Source organism: Balaenoptera physalus, assembly GCF_965194825.1.
Source record: "Balaenoptera physalus genome assembly, chromosome: 19".
Taxonomy (NCBI): domain Eukaryota; kingdom Metazoa; phylum Chordata; class Mammalia; order Artiodactyla; family Balaenopteridae; genus Balaenoptera; species Balaenoptera physalus.
Genome location: NC_138900.1, coordinates 1,003,864 through 1,021,910, shown reverse-complemented (window position 1 = coordinate 1,021,910; position 18,047 = coordinate 1,003,864). Strand labels below are relative to the sequence as shown.

At 41.8% G+C, this 18,047-nt stretch overlaps 2 protein-coding genes and 1 pseudogene across 4 annotated transcripts in view; 2 read left to right on the top strand and 1 right to left on the bottom strand.

Moving 5' to 3' along the window:
* Positions 1–497: 497 nt before the first annotated feature.
* LOC309649611 (vomeronasal type-1 receptor 1-like) lies at positions 498–2,234 on the bottom strand (annotated as a pseudogene). Its single transcript has one exon. The product of its transcript is annotated as a vomeronasal type-1 receptor 1-like (transcript).
* A 4-nt stretch (positions 2,235–2,238) lies between these two features.
* Positions 2,239–17,612, top strand: LOC309648204 (uncharacterized protein). 2 transcript variants are annotated; one of them, XM_082436610.1, is made up of 4 exons: positions 2,239–6,395; positions 7,031–7,069; positions 7,686–7,812; positions 13,134–17,612. In XM_082436610.1, the coding sequence occupies exons 2-4, from the start codon at positions 7,037–7,039 to the stop codon at positions 14,447–14,449; spliced, it is 1,476 nt and encodes a 491-aa protein (XP_082292736.1). In that variant the 5' UTR covers positions 2,239–6,395; positions 7,031–7,036; the 3' UTR covers positions 14,450–17,612. The 2 variants fall into 2 exon arrangements, with proteins under 2 accessions (XP_082292736.1, XP_082292737.1); XM_082436611.1 differs by lacking the exon at positions 2,239–6,395 and adding an exon at positions 6,424–6,599.
* Positions 14,765–18,047, top strand: part of LOC309648229 (zinc finger and SCAN domain-containing protein 4-like) — a 24,228-nt gene continuing 20,945 nt past the window's right edge. Inside the window, exon 1 of the mRNA XM_082436658.1 lies at positions 14,765–14,825. The gene's annotated coding sequence lies outside the window, so the exon portion shown is untranslated. The remainder of the gene's footprint in view (positions 14,826–18,047) is intronic.

The window sequence follows — 18,047 nt, the reverse complement described above, 5'->3', positions numbered from 1 at the left end:
TCGCTTCCTCTTAAAGGGGCGAAGGCCAATTTCTGGGGGGTCCGAAGTGCATTTAGAAATCCTTCAATGCTATTAGACATATATACACTACCAAATGTAAAATAGATAGCTAGTGGGAAGCAGCCGCATAGCACATGGAGATTATCTCGGTGCTTTGTGACCACCTAGAGGGGTGGGATAGGGAGGGTGGGAGGGAGGGAGATGCAAGAGGGAAGAGATATGGGAACATATGTATATGTATAACTGATTCACTTTGTTATAAAGCAGAAACTAACACACCATTGTAAAGCAATTATACTCCAATAAAGATGTTTTAAAAAAAAAGAAAAAAAAGAAATCCTTCAATGCTATTGATCTCTGAAGTGTTTAGATATTCGGATTCCATGCGAACATTGTCTGGTAGATGCGAACATTGTCTGGTAGATGCAAGTGATTATACATTATCTTATTATCCTGTAAATGCACGCAGACTGAGGCATTAAAGTCATTTTATATATACCCCAAAGTCAAAATTATAATTGAGGTAAATTAATTCAGATATATCTAGTTTCTATTCCTGTCGCTCCACATTGTTTAATCTCTGCCCCTCTATATCATTACTTATTGAAGGTTATAGTTCATTCTTTAATTGTTTTTAATGTAATTGTATAGATAGATAGGTAGAGAGAAAATGTGTATTTATCTACATTATTTATATTCTTATTCCTTCACAATCATAAGAATAATTGTAGAATTACAATTCTATAATTGTAGAATTGGAAAAAAGTTCTTTTGAGGTGGATTACCTCATCTTCCTTTGAGAACTGGAGAAGGCCCATGTGACAGATGGTCCCATTGGTACCGACCAGACAATTCCACACTTACTGCTTCTGATTACATTTCTGGGGAAGGTTGTAACTGCAGCTATGTTAGGTATTAAGTCTTGGTGTTAGCACGAGTGACTCCACTTAGAGGCTGTTGTTTCTGGTTTAGCAAAGTGAAAAGTCTGATAATTCTATCTTGTGGAGAAAAGCAATGTTTATGCCATGGTAACTTTTTTGAATTCTGTCTGCACATGAATGCATCGCTCTGTGTTTGCCTGTGTATTCATATATATATATATATATTCCTATTTTTTTTTGTTTGTTTAGTAAAAGGGATTCATAATTTGTGTATAGACATGTTGTTTGCTCACTTAACAAGAGTTATTCTTATTTACTATTATATCGCCAATTCTAGCAGAATAATTTGGACTGACAATCATGTAATTTAAAAAATTAAAAATACAAATTAATATTGATCCAACTGGAGAAATCAGAAGACTTATAGCTGTTTGAGCTAGATTAGGAAACTTTTTTTCCTGGTTCAGAAATCCTGGAAGAACTTAGAGACATGGGTGTCACTGCTGATGAACACAAAGGAAAGCAGGGAAAATGATGCTATTAGCACAGAGGTGTCCATTAGCCACTGCTTTGGATTCACAATAAGAGTAATGCAAAGACTCAAAATGGAAGAGAGACAATAAACGTAGACAAAGGAGCTCACTATAATCAGGGTGGTGCGTGTGGCTCTAGCCTCATGGGAAGGTCTGGGGGAGAGTCTGTTGCTGTGAATGTGTTGGACTTGTTGCTTGTGCCTGTGAAGGAAAAGGACCATGTACCCACTAGTCCAGATCATGAAGCCCAAACATATAACATCCATGTAAGATAATATAACTGCATGTAATAAGCTGATAAATTTATCAGGCATGAGTGAGGAATGGTATCCATAATTTGTTTTTACACTTATATTTTTGCTACTTCTTGGACCAATTACTCTAATAGGAATGCAGACATTTAGCAAGAGTTGTAGGATCCAGAACAGAAAACTACAGAAGCCAATACACTTTGTGGATCGAATTCTGAAGTACACCCACAAAGAGGTTCTGGGGCAAAACTTAATGGCCTAGAAACCACTCAGAAGGCTGGTAGTGCTGAGAGAAACCCCTCTGGCCACTTTGTGTAAATAGAAGACAAGTTTACATACAGCATCATCCAGGAAATATTTCAATCCAAAAGCTGCCATTGTCTGTGGGATCCCTCTGGAGAAGAGAGACAAGCTGTTGGCTAAGGCCAGTGGTTGACAATCTGATCTGTGGATCTCAACTCCTATCCAGTCAACAAAGTGAAGTTTAAATGACAAAGGAAGGAGGAGTTTCCCAGGATCCCATCTCCAGTCTGAGTGAGGAAGATGATTTCCATTTCCAGGTTGGCATTCCCTTAACTTTCTTCTTCTTTTTTTTTTTTTTTTAATTTATGTTTGGCTGCGTTGGGTCTTCGGCAGGCTTTCTCTAGTTGTAGTGAACGGGGGCTATTCTTTGCTGTGGTGTGCGGGCTTCTCATTACGGTGGCTTCTCTTGCTGCAGAACATGGGCTCTAGGCGCACGGGCTTCAGTAGTTGTGGCACGCGGGCTCAGTAGTGTGGCACATGGGCTTAGTTGCTCCACGGCATGTGGGATATTCCTGGACCAGGGCTCGAACCTGTGTCCCCTGCATTGGCAGGTGGATTCTTAACTACTGCGCCACCAGGGAAGTCCAAACCTTCACTTTCGTATCTAGGAGATATTGATTTTAATTTGAGATAGAAATAAATGAATAAATGCTAGAAAGATAAATGAACATAAATGTGTCACCTTCTTCTGCTCAGCTGTATCTACTGCTGAACACAGCACATGATTTCCTCTCTTTTGGTAACACATTTGCTTACTTTAACTGGATTATAGCAGTACATACTTATGGGTGCAGTGGTTATTAATTAAGGTCTTATGATGGAATTCATCCAAGTGTTCATATGAGGGGGTATTTGAATAAAGGATGCACCATTCACACAACATAATTTCCTACAGCCATGAACTGAATGAAGATCATTTTCCTCCATGTATGAAATTACCTTCAGGATTTATTCTTAAGTGAGAAAAGGCAAGTGGGTTAGGAGATGTTTAGTATTCTACAATTATTCTTATGATTGTGAAGGAATAAGAATATAAATAATGTAGATAAATACACATTTTCTCTCTACCTATCTATCTATACAATTACATTAAAAACTATTAAAGAATGAACTATAACCTTCAATAAATAATGATATAGAGGGGCAGAGATTAAACAATGTGGAGGGACAGGAATAGAAACTAGATATATCTGAATTAATTTACCTCAATTATAATTTTGACTCTGGGGTAAATATAAATATTTCACTTATTTATTAAACTATATTATATCAAAATGAAATTAAAACAATCAATCAAATTTACTGACAAAAGTAAAACAAATATATAAATCTCATTGTGTAATAAAGTCGTAGTCTATCCATACAAAATAGTAATACTATAAGTACTTTTTTATTTTTGGCCTCACTGCACAGCTTTCAGGATCTTAGTTCCCCGACCAGGGATCCAACCTGGGCCCCCGGCAGTGGAAGCACAGAGTCCTGACCACAGGACCTCCAGGGAATTCCCCAAGTACATTTTTAAAAACAGTTTGGACTATACATTTGTACTGAAACATATCTATGCAAAATCCCTATGGAGATTTAAAAAATTTACTCATGTTTATATTTCAAGAAAATATTTATATTTAAAATTAATAAGTACATTATACAAGAGATTTGTCACAGTTTGATCAAAAGTTAGAAAAAATGAAAGGAAACAATTTAAGTAAAAATTATATCATTTTAAACTTGATTGGAAGAATGAACTTAAACTTGATCTATTTGTTTAAATCATATATGTATATTCTATCTCCTCTCATTAAAGGGATCTACAGATGATAGCCCTGTCCTGAGTAATTACCATCCAAATTACTCAGGCTGTGTTCTCCAAATGCACTTTCTCATGAAAGAAAATAGCATCTTTAAAAAAATTGCCAATTCCAGATCTAGTGCAGGAAATGTTCAAGATGGAACATCTATTCAATCCAGGACGCAAGGACAGTCTACTACACAACTGGGGTCACGTGAGAATGAGGATGCCACAGGATTCAACTTGAAAAGCATCCCCCTCCACAGTCATGATACAAATTAAATCTCAAAGAAAATTACCTGGACAAGTTTTAAACGCATCAAGTACTTTAAGTAACCACATGCTCGTAATGCTACAAAGCCAGAGTCAGAAGCCTTTCAGAAAGTTAAGGAATTGACTAGTTATTCTGGAAACAGAAAAATAAAGGGAAATATGAATGATTTCTACTGTCTTTCCAGTACAGACTATTTCAGGGTAATCAAATAGAGGATGCAGAAAAGTTTTTTGTAGAAGGATTCTAAGTGAAAATACAAAAATGATAATAGAATATTAACATTCTGCTTCCTCTAGTATAGTAGTGTATCTACAGAATGATCATCAGTGACAGCTGCAACCAACCGATAACAGGCTGTGGGAAATTGATACTGGATCACATGGTCGTGCTGATCAATCCTCATGTCACAGAAAGGGCTACACACAGCCTGTCATAATGGCCCTCCATTGTAGGCAATGAGAAGGACATTGTACCGCCTGGGAAGTATCCTTGACAAAAAGCTGAACCTGCATTAGACCACCCTTTGGAGCAAATTATGCATTTATTGGCCATTTGGAAGAATGTATTAGACAATATCAAAAAGCTGCAATTAGATAGTAGAATGATGGAAATGATCTTGTACAAATGATCCATTTTCTTCTCTACGAAAAAAAAAGGTTTTGAAGGAGGGAGAAATATTAATTACAAGTGGTCTAAAAGACAAAATGACTGGATCCTGATTCAAATGATCTAAAACGGAAATTTTCTGCGGGGAGGAAATTTGTTATGTGTAAACTGTGACCATGTATTTGATGTCACTGTTATTTTTGTAGGTGTGAAAAGCACATAAATGTTCTGCTCATGAATGAATTCCATGTTTTAGAGATACATTCATGATTATTTACTTTTAATTTTTTAAAAAAATATTTTCTTTCTTTTTAAAAAATTAATTAGTTTATTTATTTTTGGCTGCGTTGGGTCCTGGTTGCCGCGCGCCAGTCTTCTCTAGTTGCCGCGAGTGGAGGCTACTCTTTGTTGCGGTATGCGGGTTTCACATTGCGGTAGCTTCTCTTGTTGCGGAGCACGGGCTCTAGGTGTGCGGGCTTCAGTAGTTGTGGCTCATGGGCTCTAGAGCACAGGCTCAGTAGTTGTGGCACAGGGACTTAGTTGCTCCGCGGCATGTGGAATCCTCCCGGACCAGGGCTCAAACCCGAGTCCCCTGCATTGGCAGGCGGATTCTTAACCACTGCGCCAACAGGGAAGCCCCCGTTTAGATCTTTAACATGTAGTCAGTTGAATTTTGTTTATCAACAACCTTCTATTTTATAAATATACAGAGAGTAGTACTCCTTAATAAACAATAGCCAATGTTATATTTCATACAAGAGAAACTGTCAACTGTGCAGTACAAAAAGGAATGTGCATGTGTAAAACAGATTTATGTTTTTTAGATAAAACGATTTAATGTTTTATGAATAAGACGGTGTTTCTCACTGAGTTGGGCATAATCATTAATCATTGACTACCAGGAAGGAGAGGCCCAGATCCCACCACATCCGGCTTCGTCAGAGCCGTCCAATATGCCTCCTCTATCTTGTCTACTGTGGCCTAGGTGATTTTTTTTTTTTTTTAAATTCCCGGACAAAACGTACTAAAGCTCACAAAAAAGACTTTAATGCCTCAGTCTGCGTGCATTTACAGGACAATAAGATAATGTATAATCACTTGCATCTACCAGACAATGTTCGCATCTACCAGACAAAGTTCGCATGGAATCCGAATATCTAAACACTTCAGAGATGAATAGCATTGAAGGATTTCTAAATGCACTTCGGACCCCCCAGAAATTGGCCTTCGCCCCTTTAAGAGGAAGCGAAGCTTCTCTCCGACCTAGAAGAACAAGGCCTTCAGTTCTGAGCAGCCCCGGGGCATTGCTTGACCCTTTCCCTGGGAGATTCCAGCTAAGGCGCCGCTCCTGCGGGCCTGTGTGGCGGCGGGAACTCCATTACCCAGAAAGCTATGAGCTGAGCGGCAGCGACGAACACCCAATGAACATCCAGACTTTCGGCATTTCCGTGAGGGCGCACAGGGCGAAGGCGGGACTTCCGGTATTTTGTGGCGGTCATTTTGGCGGTCCCCGGGGTCAGGAGGCAGAGAGCGCAGAGTCGGCATTGAGGTGACAGACAGAGAAAGCGCGGGAAGAGGCTTTGTCCCCAGTGACTAGAGGCGGTTCTATAGTCGGGCACATCGCCGCTTGCGGGGCCGGTCTGGAGACGTTGGTGCCCGGTCCGTTCGGGACGCTCGGCTGTCCCCTCTCTGCCCCGGCTTGTGGCTCAGGTGGCGGCGGCGGCGGCGGCGGCGGCGGCACCGAGGGACCCGCCTCAGGTAAACGCTCGTCCTCCCGGCCCTCACCGCCCTCACCGCCCTCACCCCACCAGACACTAAAGCCCCGAGTGCGGGGCGCCTGCTCTCGTGCCCGCAGCCCAGGCCCCGGTGTCCAGGACGGTGAGGCGGCCGTGGGTGGGGTCCTGTTTCTGACAGACGGTGTGATGGCGCGTGGCAGAGGGTCACAGGCGGACGGACCGGCAGGTGCAAAGGCTGGGAGGTCGGATTGAGCCGGGAGGATTGGGGAAACCTGGGGTCCGTGTTGCTTCTGCAGGGAACAAAGTGTGGGTAGAGTCGCACCTGCAGTGACAGGCTGAGGAGCTGTACCTTCCTTCTTGGGGCTCTTGGAGCCATGGAAATTTTTGCGGAAAAGAGACATGATCTAAGTTAAGTTTGAAAAGATCCCCAGAGTCTGTTCAGTGGAAGCACAAATTGTAGGGCTGCTGAGGACATTGAGGCAGAGGGTGTTAAGGGTTTTTTCCCCCAAGGACACAAAACTGCTGAGAGTCAATACAGAGGTTAGATGGTCGGCCCGAGATTACCTGACTCTGGTGACCCCCAGGGGTTCAGGGAAGGCCTGAGCCCCTGGAAGGATGCCATGCTCACATCCCTCTAAGACCTGCCTCTTCCCACAGGTTTCCATGGCTGCAGAAGTGCTTTTGGAACCTAGTCAGGTAAGTGGCGGTTTCGTCCTCCCTCACTGGTCCCAACCCCTATTTTCTCCAAATTTGTGGTATCATGAGACTTGTCACCTGCCATTTTCCCAGCCCTTGGGTGTGGGGACCTTAGAGAATCCTAGCTCAGGGTCCTGAGTTGAGTCCAGGGGTTTGATGGAGGGGTTCCCATTTCAGGCCACCAATGGAAAGAGATGTGGAAGCTTATCACAAAAACGGGAAGTGCTTGGAGGTGAGGCTAAGCTGGTTCAGGGAATTGCAGGTCTCCTTCCTTTCTGGTGAGAACAAACTGGGTGTGGGGAGTAAGAGTCAGACTTGGAATGATTGCCTGTGAGGTTAGGCATCTGTTCTGCAGGCAGTGGAAGGTCTGGATCAGATGAGGGAGGTGTTCGCATCTAGGTCTTAACAGACTCCGTCTGGTTGCAGAGTGGACAGCAGAGTGAACACAGTGGTTAATGGGAGCATGAGAAGACAGCAGACACCAGTGGCACCAGAGTCTGGAATCTCCTCTGAGATCTTAGAAGGAGGATGGACATGGGGTAGATGTGTGAGGAGATAGATTGTGGGTCTTCCGGAGTGAGGCTGTTGATGATTTCATCTGTCTCTATCCTGGCAGGGAAGTGTGACCTTTGAGGATGTGGCCCTGTATTTCTCCTGGGAGGAATGGGCTCTCCTTGATGAGGCTCAGAGATGCCTGTACCACGACGTGATGCTGGAGAATTTTGCACTTACATCTTCCTTGGGTAAGCTGTTACACCTGCCCCTGTGCCCTGGGCAAGGCTTGGCCTTTCTCTTTTCTCCAGGGTCAGGTATGTCTCCATCTAAACCATGGGCACTGCTTCCTTCCCCAGTTGCCTGGGTATGTGCTGTGGTTCAAGGGGTGAGCTGAGTGCATGCCTATTTCTCATCCTTATCACTCCAGCGCCTACTGCGCCAAAGGCCTTACAGGGAAGGATTTGGTATCGCTGTTCTTTAGGTCAGCATAGTGGATCCCACCTGTCATGCCCTCTCTCTCGCTGGGTGACTCTCTGGTTCCATGGCACCCTGGTATGTCTCCCTTCCTATAGCTTACATTTATTTTTGTCTGACTGTGTCAGGAATTGTAGTCACTTATATAGTCACTGCTTACACAAGTGTTCTTGAGAGGTCCTTTGCTTAGGTTCTTTTTACTTTATTTTTTAAAGGTTTATGTTTCTTTCTCTTTTTTAAAATATATTATTTATTTGTTTATTTATTTATGGTGTATTTTCTTTTGGCTACATCTGGTCTTTGTTGTGGCATGCGGGATCTTCGTTGCAGTGCATGGGCTCTTCGTTGTGGCACGTGGGCTTCTCTCTAGTTGTGGCGTGCGGGTTTTCTCTCTCTAGTTGTGGCAAACGGGCTCCAGAGCGCGTTGGCTCTGCAGTTGTGGCGCGTGGACTCCAGAGCGTGTGGGCTCTGTAGTTGAGGTGCACGAGCTTAGTTGCCCCGCAGCATGTGGTATCTTAGTTCCCCAACCAGGGATCCAACCCATGTCCCCTGCATTGTAAGGCGGATTCTTTACCAGTGGACCACCAGGGAAGTCTCTTTACTTTATTTTAGTTGTGGCAAAATATACAAAACAAAATATTTACATTTCTAAGTGGCATTTAGTACACTCTCATTGTGCAACCATCACAGTCCTGCATCCACAGAACTTTTTCATCTTCAGACTGAAACTCTGTTCCCCTTAATCAGTAACTTCCCCCATCTACTGACAACCACCATTCTACTTTCTGTAAATATGAATTTGCCTATTATGAGTATTCCATGTGGGTGGAATCAGACAGTAGTTATCCTTTGATGTCTGGCTTACTTTACTTAGCATAGTATCTTAAAGGTTCATCTATGTTGTAGTATGTGTCAGAATTTGCTTCCTTTTTATGACTGAATAACATTGTATATACCACGTTTTGTTTACCCATTATTCTATCAGTAGACAGTTGGGTGCTTTTGCCTTTGGCTCTTGTGAATTATGGTGTTATGAACATGGGTGTGCAGATATCTTTTAGTGTCCCTGCTTCAGTTCTTTTTGAGTATATACCCAGAATCAGAATTGCTGCATCTTATGATAGTTCTTTTTTAAATTTTTTGAAGAATCACCATAGTGTTTTCCATAGCAGCTTCACAAAGGTTCCAATTTCTCCCATGCTTGCCTACACTTCTTTTCTGTTTTTTTTTTTTGAGTAATAACCATCCTAACTAATGTGAAGTGGTATCTCATTGTGTTTTGATTTGCATTTCCTTGACAGCCTAGTGATGTTGAGCATCTTTTCATGCACTTATTGCCCATTTGTATATCTTTGGAGAAATATCTGTTCAATTTTTTTGCCAATTTTTGAATCAAGTTGCTTTGTGTTTTTGTTGTTGAGATTTAGGAATTCTCTATATATTCTGAATGTTAACTCTTCATCAGATAGGTGATTTGCAGATATTTTCTCCCATTCTATGGGTTGCCATTTATTATGTTCATAGCATCCTTTGACGTACTAAAGATTTTCATTTTGATGAAATCCAGTTTGTATTTCTTTCGTTCCTTGTGCGTTTGTCGTATCCAAGGAATCATTGCCAAATGCAGTGTCATGAAGCTTTTCCACTATGTTTTCTTAAGGGTTTTATAGTTGTAGCTCTTAAGATCTTTGATGCATTTTTAGTTAATTTATGTACCTGGTATCCATCCAACCTCCTTCTTTTTTTTTTTTAAGGTTTCCTGATAGGAGAGATATTACTGCATGGTCTAGGTTGGTTTCTTTTTCTTTCTTTTTTTTTTTTGGAGTTCAGGAAAGATTTGTGAGGGTGTGACATTTAATTAGTTTATTTATTTATTTATTTTTGGCTGTGTTGGGTCTTTGTTTCTGTGCGAGGGCTTTTCTCTAGTTGCGGCAAGCGGGGGCCACTCTTCATCGCGGTGCGCGGGCCTCTCATCATCGCGGCCTCTCTTGTTGTGGAGCACAGGCTCCAGACGCGCCAGCTCAGTAGTTGTGGCTCACCAGCCTAGTTGCTCCGCCGCATGTGGGATCTTCCCAAACCAGGGCTCAAACCCATGTCCTCTGCATTGGCAGGCAGATTCTTAACCACTGCACCACCAGGGAAGCCCCCAACCTCCTTCTTATGCATGTGGATATTCAGTTTTCCCAGCATCATGTGTTAAAAAGTCTGTCCTTCCCCGCTGAATGTTCTTGGCCTCCTTGTTGCAAATCATTTGACTGCATATGCGAGAGTTTATTTCTGAGCTCTTTATTCTATCCCATTGGTCTATATGTCTGCCTTGATTCCAGTATCACACTGGTTTTTGTTTTTTTTTTTTTTTTTAAAGATAGTAGTCATCTTTTCTTTTTTAAATTTATTTATTTATTTTTGGCTGTGTTGGGTCTTCGTTTCTGTGTGAGGGCTGTCTCTAGTTGCAGCAAGCGGGGGCCTCTCACTATCACAGCCTCTCTTGTTGCGGAGCACAGCCTCCAGACACGCAGACTCAGTAGTTGTGGCTCACGGGCCCAGTTCCTCCGCGGCATGTGGGATCTTCCCAGACCAGGGCTCGAACCCGTGTGCCCTGCATTGGCAGGCAGATTCTCAACCACTGTGCCACCAGGGAAGCCCCACACTGTTTTGATTACTGTAGCTTTTCAGTAATATTTGAAATTTAGAATTGTGACTCCTCCACCTTTGTTCTTCTTTTTCAATATTGTTTTGGCAATTTGGTGTCTCTTGAAATTCCATATGAATTTTAGGATGAATTTTTCTGTTACTGCAGAAAACATCATTGGAATTTTGATAGGAATTGCATTGAATATGTAGATGGCTTGGATAGTATTGACATCTTCACAGTGTTAAGTCTTCCAGTCCATGAGTATAGAAATCTTTCCATTTATTGTCTGTAATTTTTTTTAGCTGTGTTTTGTAGTTTTTAGTGTACAAATCTTACTTCCTTGGTTAAGTTTATTTCTAAGTATTTTATTCTTTTGACACGTACTTTTCTTTTTTTTTTTTTGGTTGTGCCAAATCTTAGCTTAGTTGCGGCTGGTTGGCTCCTTAGGTGTGACGTGCGAACTCTTAGTTGCAGCAGGCACGTGGGATCTAGTTCCCTGACCAGGGATTGAACCCACGTCCCCTGCATTGGGAGGTGAATTCTTAACCACTGCACCACCAGGGAAGTCCCTTGACAGGTACTTTTATATGTGGAATTGTTTTCTTAGTTCCCTGTTCAGATTGTTCATTGTTAGTGTGTTGAAATATAACTGATTTTTTTCATTTTCTATTTATATTTTCTTCCTTTGCAAACTTCAATTATTCTAAGAGTTTTATGGTGGAATCTTTAAGATTTCATGAGCTGTGGTGAGTTTTACTTCTTCCTTTCTCTTTTGGATGCCTATTTGTTTTTCTTGCCTAATTGCTCTGTCTAGAATTTCTAATACTGTGTTGAATAGTAGTGGTGAAAGCTGGCATTCTTTTCTTGGTAGTGATATTGGAGGAATAGTTTTCAGTCTTTTACCATTGAGTTTAATATTTGCTGTGGGTTTTAAATTTTTTGCTTCCATTATGTTAAGCTAATTTCCTTCTATTCATAGTTTGTTGAGTATTTTCATCATAAAAGGGTGATAAATTTTGTCAGATGGTTTTTGTACATTGATTGAGGTGATATAATTTTTTTTCTTACTGTTAAAGTGACATATTACACTGATTAATTCTGTATGTTGAACCATCCTGGCATTCTAGAAATAAATCCCAGGTGTTTATGGTGTATAATCTTTTTACTATGCTGCTGAATACAGTTTGCTAGTATTTTGTTGATTAATTTTGCACCGATAATCATCAAATGTATTGCCCCGTAGGTTTCTTGTAGTGTCTTTGCCTGTTTTTTTATATCAGGGTAATAGTAACAGCTGCAGGTGACCTAAATTAAAGCAATTTTGCATTGCAAAGTAGTTACATCAGATTGATTCTACCATTGTAGTTGTTTTCCAGGTGGGAAAAATACCTGGTTTTACTACTCTGCCACCTTCCCTTTAGCTGTGCCCATGGGTACTTTTTGTAATATTTGAAATATCTTTCCTGTGATCTGTTGTGTCTGAGTTGTCTGGGACAGTATTGGCTACTGACTTCTCCTGTCCTTCCCTTAAGATTTGTATCATCCACCTCTCATGCAGTAGCTCAGTTGGGGCTAGAGGAAGAGTCCTCTGTGCTTCCCAGGATGGATATGATCCCATTTTCCACAAGATGAGCCCAGATGGGGCCTGACCCAGATAAATGGCTGTTGGGGGAGGACATGACTTCAGGGCTTGGTTCATATCAATCATATCAAGAACCTGTCCTGTTTTAATTGTGTTTTGGTGATGCCATCACCAGTGGCCACACCTCATCTCCATCTTTCCTTCTCCATTCTTAACACTTTGCTGACTTGTCATGTTTAATACTAGTCATTTTTATTCTGACTCCAGCTGAGACTATTCCCCACCTCTCTGGACTGTTTACCTCACTGATTCCTCACACTGTTCCCTCCTCAGTGCTTTCCCACTTTGTAGTGTCCTAAAGAGTGCACATGTCTAATAATCCTTAAACACCTGTTACCTTTTTTTCAGTCAGATTTTTCTGGGCCTGAACAAGACTTCTGCACAGCATCACGTCATCAGCAGATATAATTCTGCTAAAAACCATTGAGAGGACTTCCCTGGCAGTGCAGTGGCTAAGACTCCACACTTCCACTGCAGTGGTCACGGGTTCGATCCCTGCTTGGGGAACTAACATCCTGCATGCCGCATGGCACGGCCAAAAAAAGAAAAGCTGTTGACAGAAGAATAAGCTGTAGAACATGCCTTTCCCCCGGGCCACACCCTTTCCTCACATCCTGTGCCTAGTGAGGCCTGCACCATCCTGTGACCTTAGGGACCCAGTATTGCACAGCAGTTGCTTCCTCAAGCTGACCCCAACTTGCTTTTTCTGAAAACAGTTTCATGGACTGATTCTTTGATGTGTCGAGTGACATTTGTGATGATTTTGCCCACTCTCAATAAGGTTAACATGTACTTCATCATCACTTCTTTACTTTCAGGCTGTTGGCATGGAGTAGAAGATAAGGAAGCACCTTCTCAACAGAGCATTTCTGTAGATGGAGTGTCACAGATCCGGATTCTCAAGGCAGGTTCATCTCCCCAGAATGCCCAGCCCTTTGAGATGTGTGGCCCAATCTTGGGAGATACTTTGCACTTGCCTGAGCACCAGGGAACACATCTTGGGCAGAAACCATACACGTGTGGGAATCGATTCTATTTCTCTGCCAACCTTCAACAGTATCAGGGGCAGCACATTGGAGAGATACCCATCAGAAGTTCTGTGGACAGAGCCTTGTTTATAAAGAGCCACACAACCCATGTGTCAGGGAAATCCTTTTCCTGTAGGAAGATAGGGAAAGACTTCTTAGCCAGCACGAGATTTTTCCATCAACCAGTCACTCACACTGAAGAGAACCCAAACAACAATAATGAGTGTGAGGCTGTCTTTCACAGTGGAAAAATGCACCACAACTGGGGAGAAGGCAGGAAAGCCTTTAGCTGCACAGACACACTTGTTGAGGACCAAGGAGTCCACACTAGAGAAGGGCTTTATAATTGCAGCAAATGTGGAAAAGCCTGTACCCGAAGATGGAACCTCATTCAGCACCAGAAAGTCCACACTGGAGAAAGGTCTTATAAATGCCATGAATGTGGGAAATCCTTTACCCAAAGCTACAGCCTCAATAGCCATAGGAAAGCTCACACTGGAGAAAAACTTTATGAATACAGGGAATGTGGAAAATCTTTTAGTCAAAGATCCAAACTCATTCAGCATCAGAGAGGTCACCCTGGAGAACGGCTTCATCAGTGTGATGAATGTGGAAAATCCTTTAGCCGAAGCTCCACTCTCATTCACCACAGGAGACTTCATACTGGAGAAAGACCTTATGAGTGCAGTAAATGTGGGAAATCCTTTAAGCAAAGCTCCAGCCTCAGTTCACATCGGAAAGTCCACACAGGAGAAAGGCCTTATGAGTGTCAGGAGTGTGGAAAATCATTTAGCTGCAAATCTAACCTCATTATCCACCTGAGAGTTCACACTGGAGAAAAGCCTTATGAGTGTCAGGAATGTGGAAAATCCTTTAGCTGCAAATCTAACCTCATTAACCACCTGAGAGTTCACACTGGAGAAAGGCCTTATGATTGTGGAGAGTGTGGAAAATCCTTTAGTCAAAGATCCATCCTCATTCAACATCAGAGAATTCATACTGGAGAAAGGCCTTATGAATGCCATGAATGTGGGAAATCTTTTAGCCGAAAGTTTAGTCTCGCTTACCACCAGAGAGTTCACACTGGAGAACGACCTCATAAGTGAAGAGAATGTAGGAAATCTTTTAGCTGCAAATCTAACCTCGTTGAACACCTGAGAATTCACACTGGAGAAAGGCCTTGTGAGTGTGGGGACTGTGGAAAATCCTTTAGCCAAAGTTCCAGCCTCATTCAACATTAGAGAGTTCACAGTGGAAGATGTCTTACAAGTGCAGTGAATACAGGTAATCTGTTAGCTGCTAATCTGATCTCATTCAATACCAGAGCCTTCAGACTATTGAAGTGCCGTAGATATGCTGGGATGTACAGTTTACTTCTAGTATAATTACGCTGGAGGAGAGAAGTTGTGAGGGAGCCATCTGCCTGAATTAAAGCCCATATATCCGAAAGTCTGCAGTGGGGAGATTTCCCTAAAGTTCCAGGTATGTGAGAATCTTTAAGGAACTGTGTTATAATTTCTTACCTGCTCAGGACCCTTGCCAGCTTTATGTTAGTGCCATCTATGGCAGAATTCATTTCACCTCTATCACCTGGGAAGTCCACAATGTGCAAAAGTTACCTCCCAACATACTCAGGGAAGCTGACCTCTGTCCCATCCCCATTTGCGGGGGAAGTGATGAGTAGTCTTAGCTCTTAATGGGGTCCTCATTCCCTTCTCATTTCCAGAGTAGGGCGTGGACCCGACCTAGTCTGGGCCCAGTGGACCCTCTCTGAGTTCCATTGGTGACTTGTCGGGAAGCACTGCATTTTCAGGGACACGTTAGTTTCTGGTGACACTTCTCTTGGATTTTCCCAGCCTCTGAGTCACCAAGCTGGGAACTGCATGTCTCCTATTGCTCTGCATTTTGTTATAATAAAGATATTAGTGTTTAAGCCACCTTTGGTCTTGGGGTTCTATTCACTGTGTGAGGTGATCTGAAAACAACTGGGCTCTACCAGCATTAAGGACTGCACAGCTCTCATGGAGGTCCCATGCTTTGTGTGCCTCACATGTCACTATGATTAAGAATATAGCTGTCTTTCTGGTTTTGTTCTAATGTACATTGTTGCCCAGGATCTCCTAGGAAAGACTGCAGGAGACTGCAGGGTTTCAGGGTCCTAATTTGTGGACTGGGTATCAGGGTTTTTTGTGAGCTCAGAAAACACCCTGAGGAGCCAGGAAGTTATGACAGCCTCCAGTGCTTCTGATAACAACACAAATTGTTTTTCTTATTCACAGTAAATATCACATAATGCTCAGCAGTTATCCTGCAAAAAACCACATGCCCTGATCCCCAGAGTTCACTAGATAATGCCACTGTAAGACTAGGGCCAGAGGGAACCATCTTGGTAAAGGAACCCTGGAGCGGAGGAGAATGCAGTGAAGTAGATGGAGTATGCCCTTTCTAAAATTGCATCAACAAATGCTCCATTGACTGTGACTGTGCAGTATCAGTGGGCACAGATGCCCAGAAATTCTCAGAACCTCCAGGCAAGTGTATCTTTTGGAGCTGAGGTCATTGTGAAAGAAAATAAGCTATTGGTTTTCTGGATTCCTATAGCCTCTCTGGGATGTTCACCTGAAGGCCGTTGCTACACAGAGAAACAAGCATAGAGAGAGAGGAGATCCCTTAGTCCAGGGTCCCCAACCCACTGGCCTCAGACCGGCCCACTCCTAGGCCTGTTAGGAAGCGGGCTGCACAGCAGGAGCTGAGCAGCGGGCGAGAGAGTGAAGCTTCATCTGCCACTCCCCATTGCTCACGTTACTGCCTGAACCGTCACACACACCACCCCATCCCCCAACCCCCTTCCCCTGTCCGTGGAAAAATTGTCTTCCACAAAACCAGTCCCTGGTGCCAAAAAGGTTGGGGACCGCTGCCTTAGTCCACAGTGTGGCATTGTGACCAGCCAGCATTCCTGTTAACTGAGGTGGGAAGGAATCTATTACTCATCAGTATTTGCTACCACTAAGGCAAGGCTGCTCCTCCAAGGTCATCAGAAAAGAGAGGCAATATAGGATTGCCAGGCCTGATTTTCTGAAAAGAGTGGGATATCTATATTTTTCTTTTGAACCATTTTGTAAATTTTTATTCAGGTATAGTCAACATGCAGTATACTGTATCTATTTGAAGTATACAATTTAAATTTTACATATAAACCCATGAAACCTCATCATAATCACAATAATGAACATGTCTCTCACCCCCAGTTTACCTCAGGCCCTTATCCTCTCCAGGCCTCCAGGCCATCATTGATTTACCTTTATTTATAATAGATTATTTTGTATTTTCTAGAATTTTATATGATTTTATTCATAAAATGTTTACTTTTTTTTTTCTGGTTTCGTTCATGGTTCATAATTATTTTCAGATTCTTCAATGATCCATAGTAGTTCATTCCTTTTATTGCTGAGTAGTATCTTTTCTATACTTATACCATTTGTTTATTCATTTGTCTGGTTAAGAGAATTTGGGTTACTTCCAGTTTTGGCTATTGTGAGAAAAGGTGCTAGAACATTTGTGTGTAATTCTATGTGTATGTATATATTTTCACTTGTGTTAGTAACTCAAAGTATAATGCCTGAGTCATAGAATAGGTGAATGTTTAACTTACAAAACTGCCAAATGATGACCTAAAATTATGGTTTGCTTTTGTATACCCACCAGGTTTATGTAAAATGCTTCCACATTCTTGCCAATACTTGGTATTGTCAGTCTTTTGAATTTACACTTTTAGTAAGGAAGCAGTAGTTTTAGTTACATCTCCCTAAGGATTCATGGTGTTGAGCATTTTTTTCATGTGTTTATTTGCCATCTGTTTATCTTCTTGGTGAAATATCTGTTTATATCTTATTCTTATTTTACTTTTTTATGTTGTGACTATTTCCCTTTTCATTAACAAGTAATCAGCTCATTTTTGTTCCTCAATTTTTGTGCATTCTGTACAATGTAATTACCGCATACACCATATACTTACAATTTTAATCTGCATTGTTCCTATATTCTTAAGTCTAGGCTTTCAATAATACAGTTAAGTCCTGGTTTGTAGTGTTTTCCAATTTCCCTGATATAAATACTCCCACCATGGCCAATTTCAAACTGCCAACATGATGTCACCGAACATGGAGTTGGGAAAAGTTGCCAGAGGTCCATCATTCTAACTCCGCCATACTGTTCCAGTAGCTACAATAACCTGTAGGACGCAGATGATAATAAAACATAACAAAATTATTTGGAAGTGACAGGTTTTGAATATTTGTTTCATGAAGGTATAATTGACTGAACATATAAACTGCATGTATTTAAGGTGTACATTTTGATGTTTTGATACATGCTTACACCCTGAAACCAAAGTTTTCATTGGAAACAAAAGACAATCTATTGATATAATAATGGCACTTATTCAGTTAAATTATTGAGTTCACTACTTCAATTATGCAAGAAACAAAAGTAGAGCAGGCAAGATATTTCAAGTACAGGCAGGTCTTGAGGAAAAAAAAAACCCAAACTTTGAAAATGTTTTTCTCACAAAGGATCACAAGGAATGCATATTAGGGAATTCCCTGGCGGTCCAGTGGTTCGGGCTCTGCACTTCCGCTTCAGGGGGTGTGGGTTCGATCCCTGGTCTGGGAACTAAGATCCCACATGCTACTCAGTATGGCCAGA

What these genes read in the sequence shown, in the direction of transcription:
- LOC309648204 (XM_082436610.1), top strand. Translation starts at nt 7,037, where the DNA reads ATGGCTGCAGAAGTGCTTTTGGAACCTAGTCAG. An exon ending in TGCTTTTGGAACCTAGTCAG is followed by an intron (nt 7,070 to 7,685) that starts GTAAGTGGCGGT and finishes CTATCCTGGCAG; the next exon opens with GGAAGTGTGACCTTTGAGGA. An exon ending in TGCACTTACATCTTCCTTGG is followed by an intron (nt 7,813 to 13,133) that starts GTAAGCTGTTAC and finishes CTTTACTTTCAG; the next exon opens with GCTGTTGGCATGGAGTAGAA.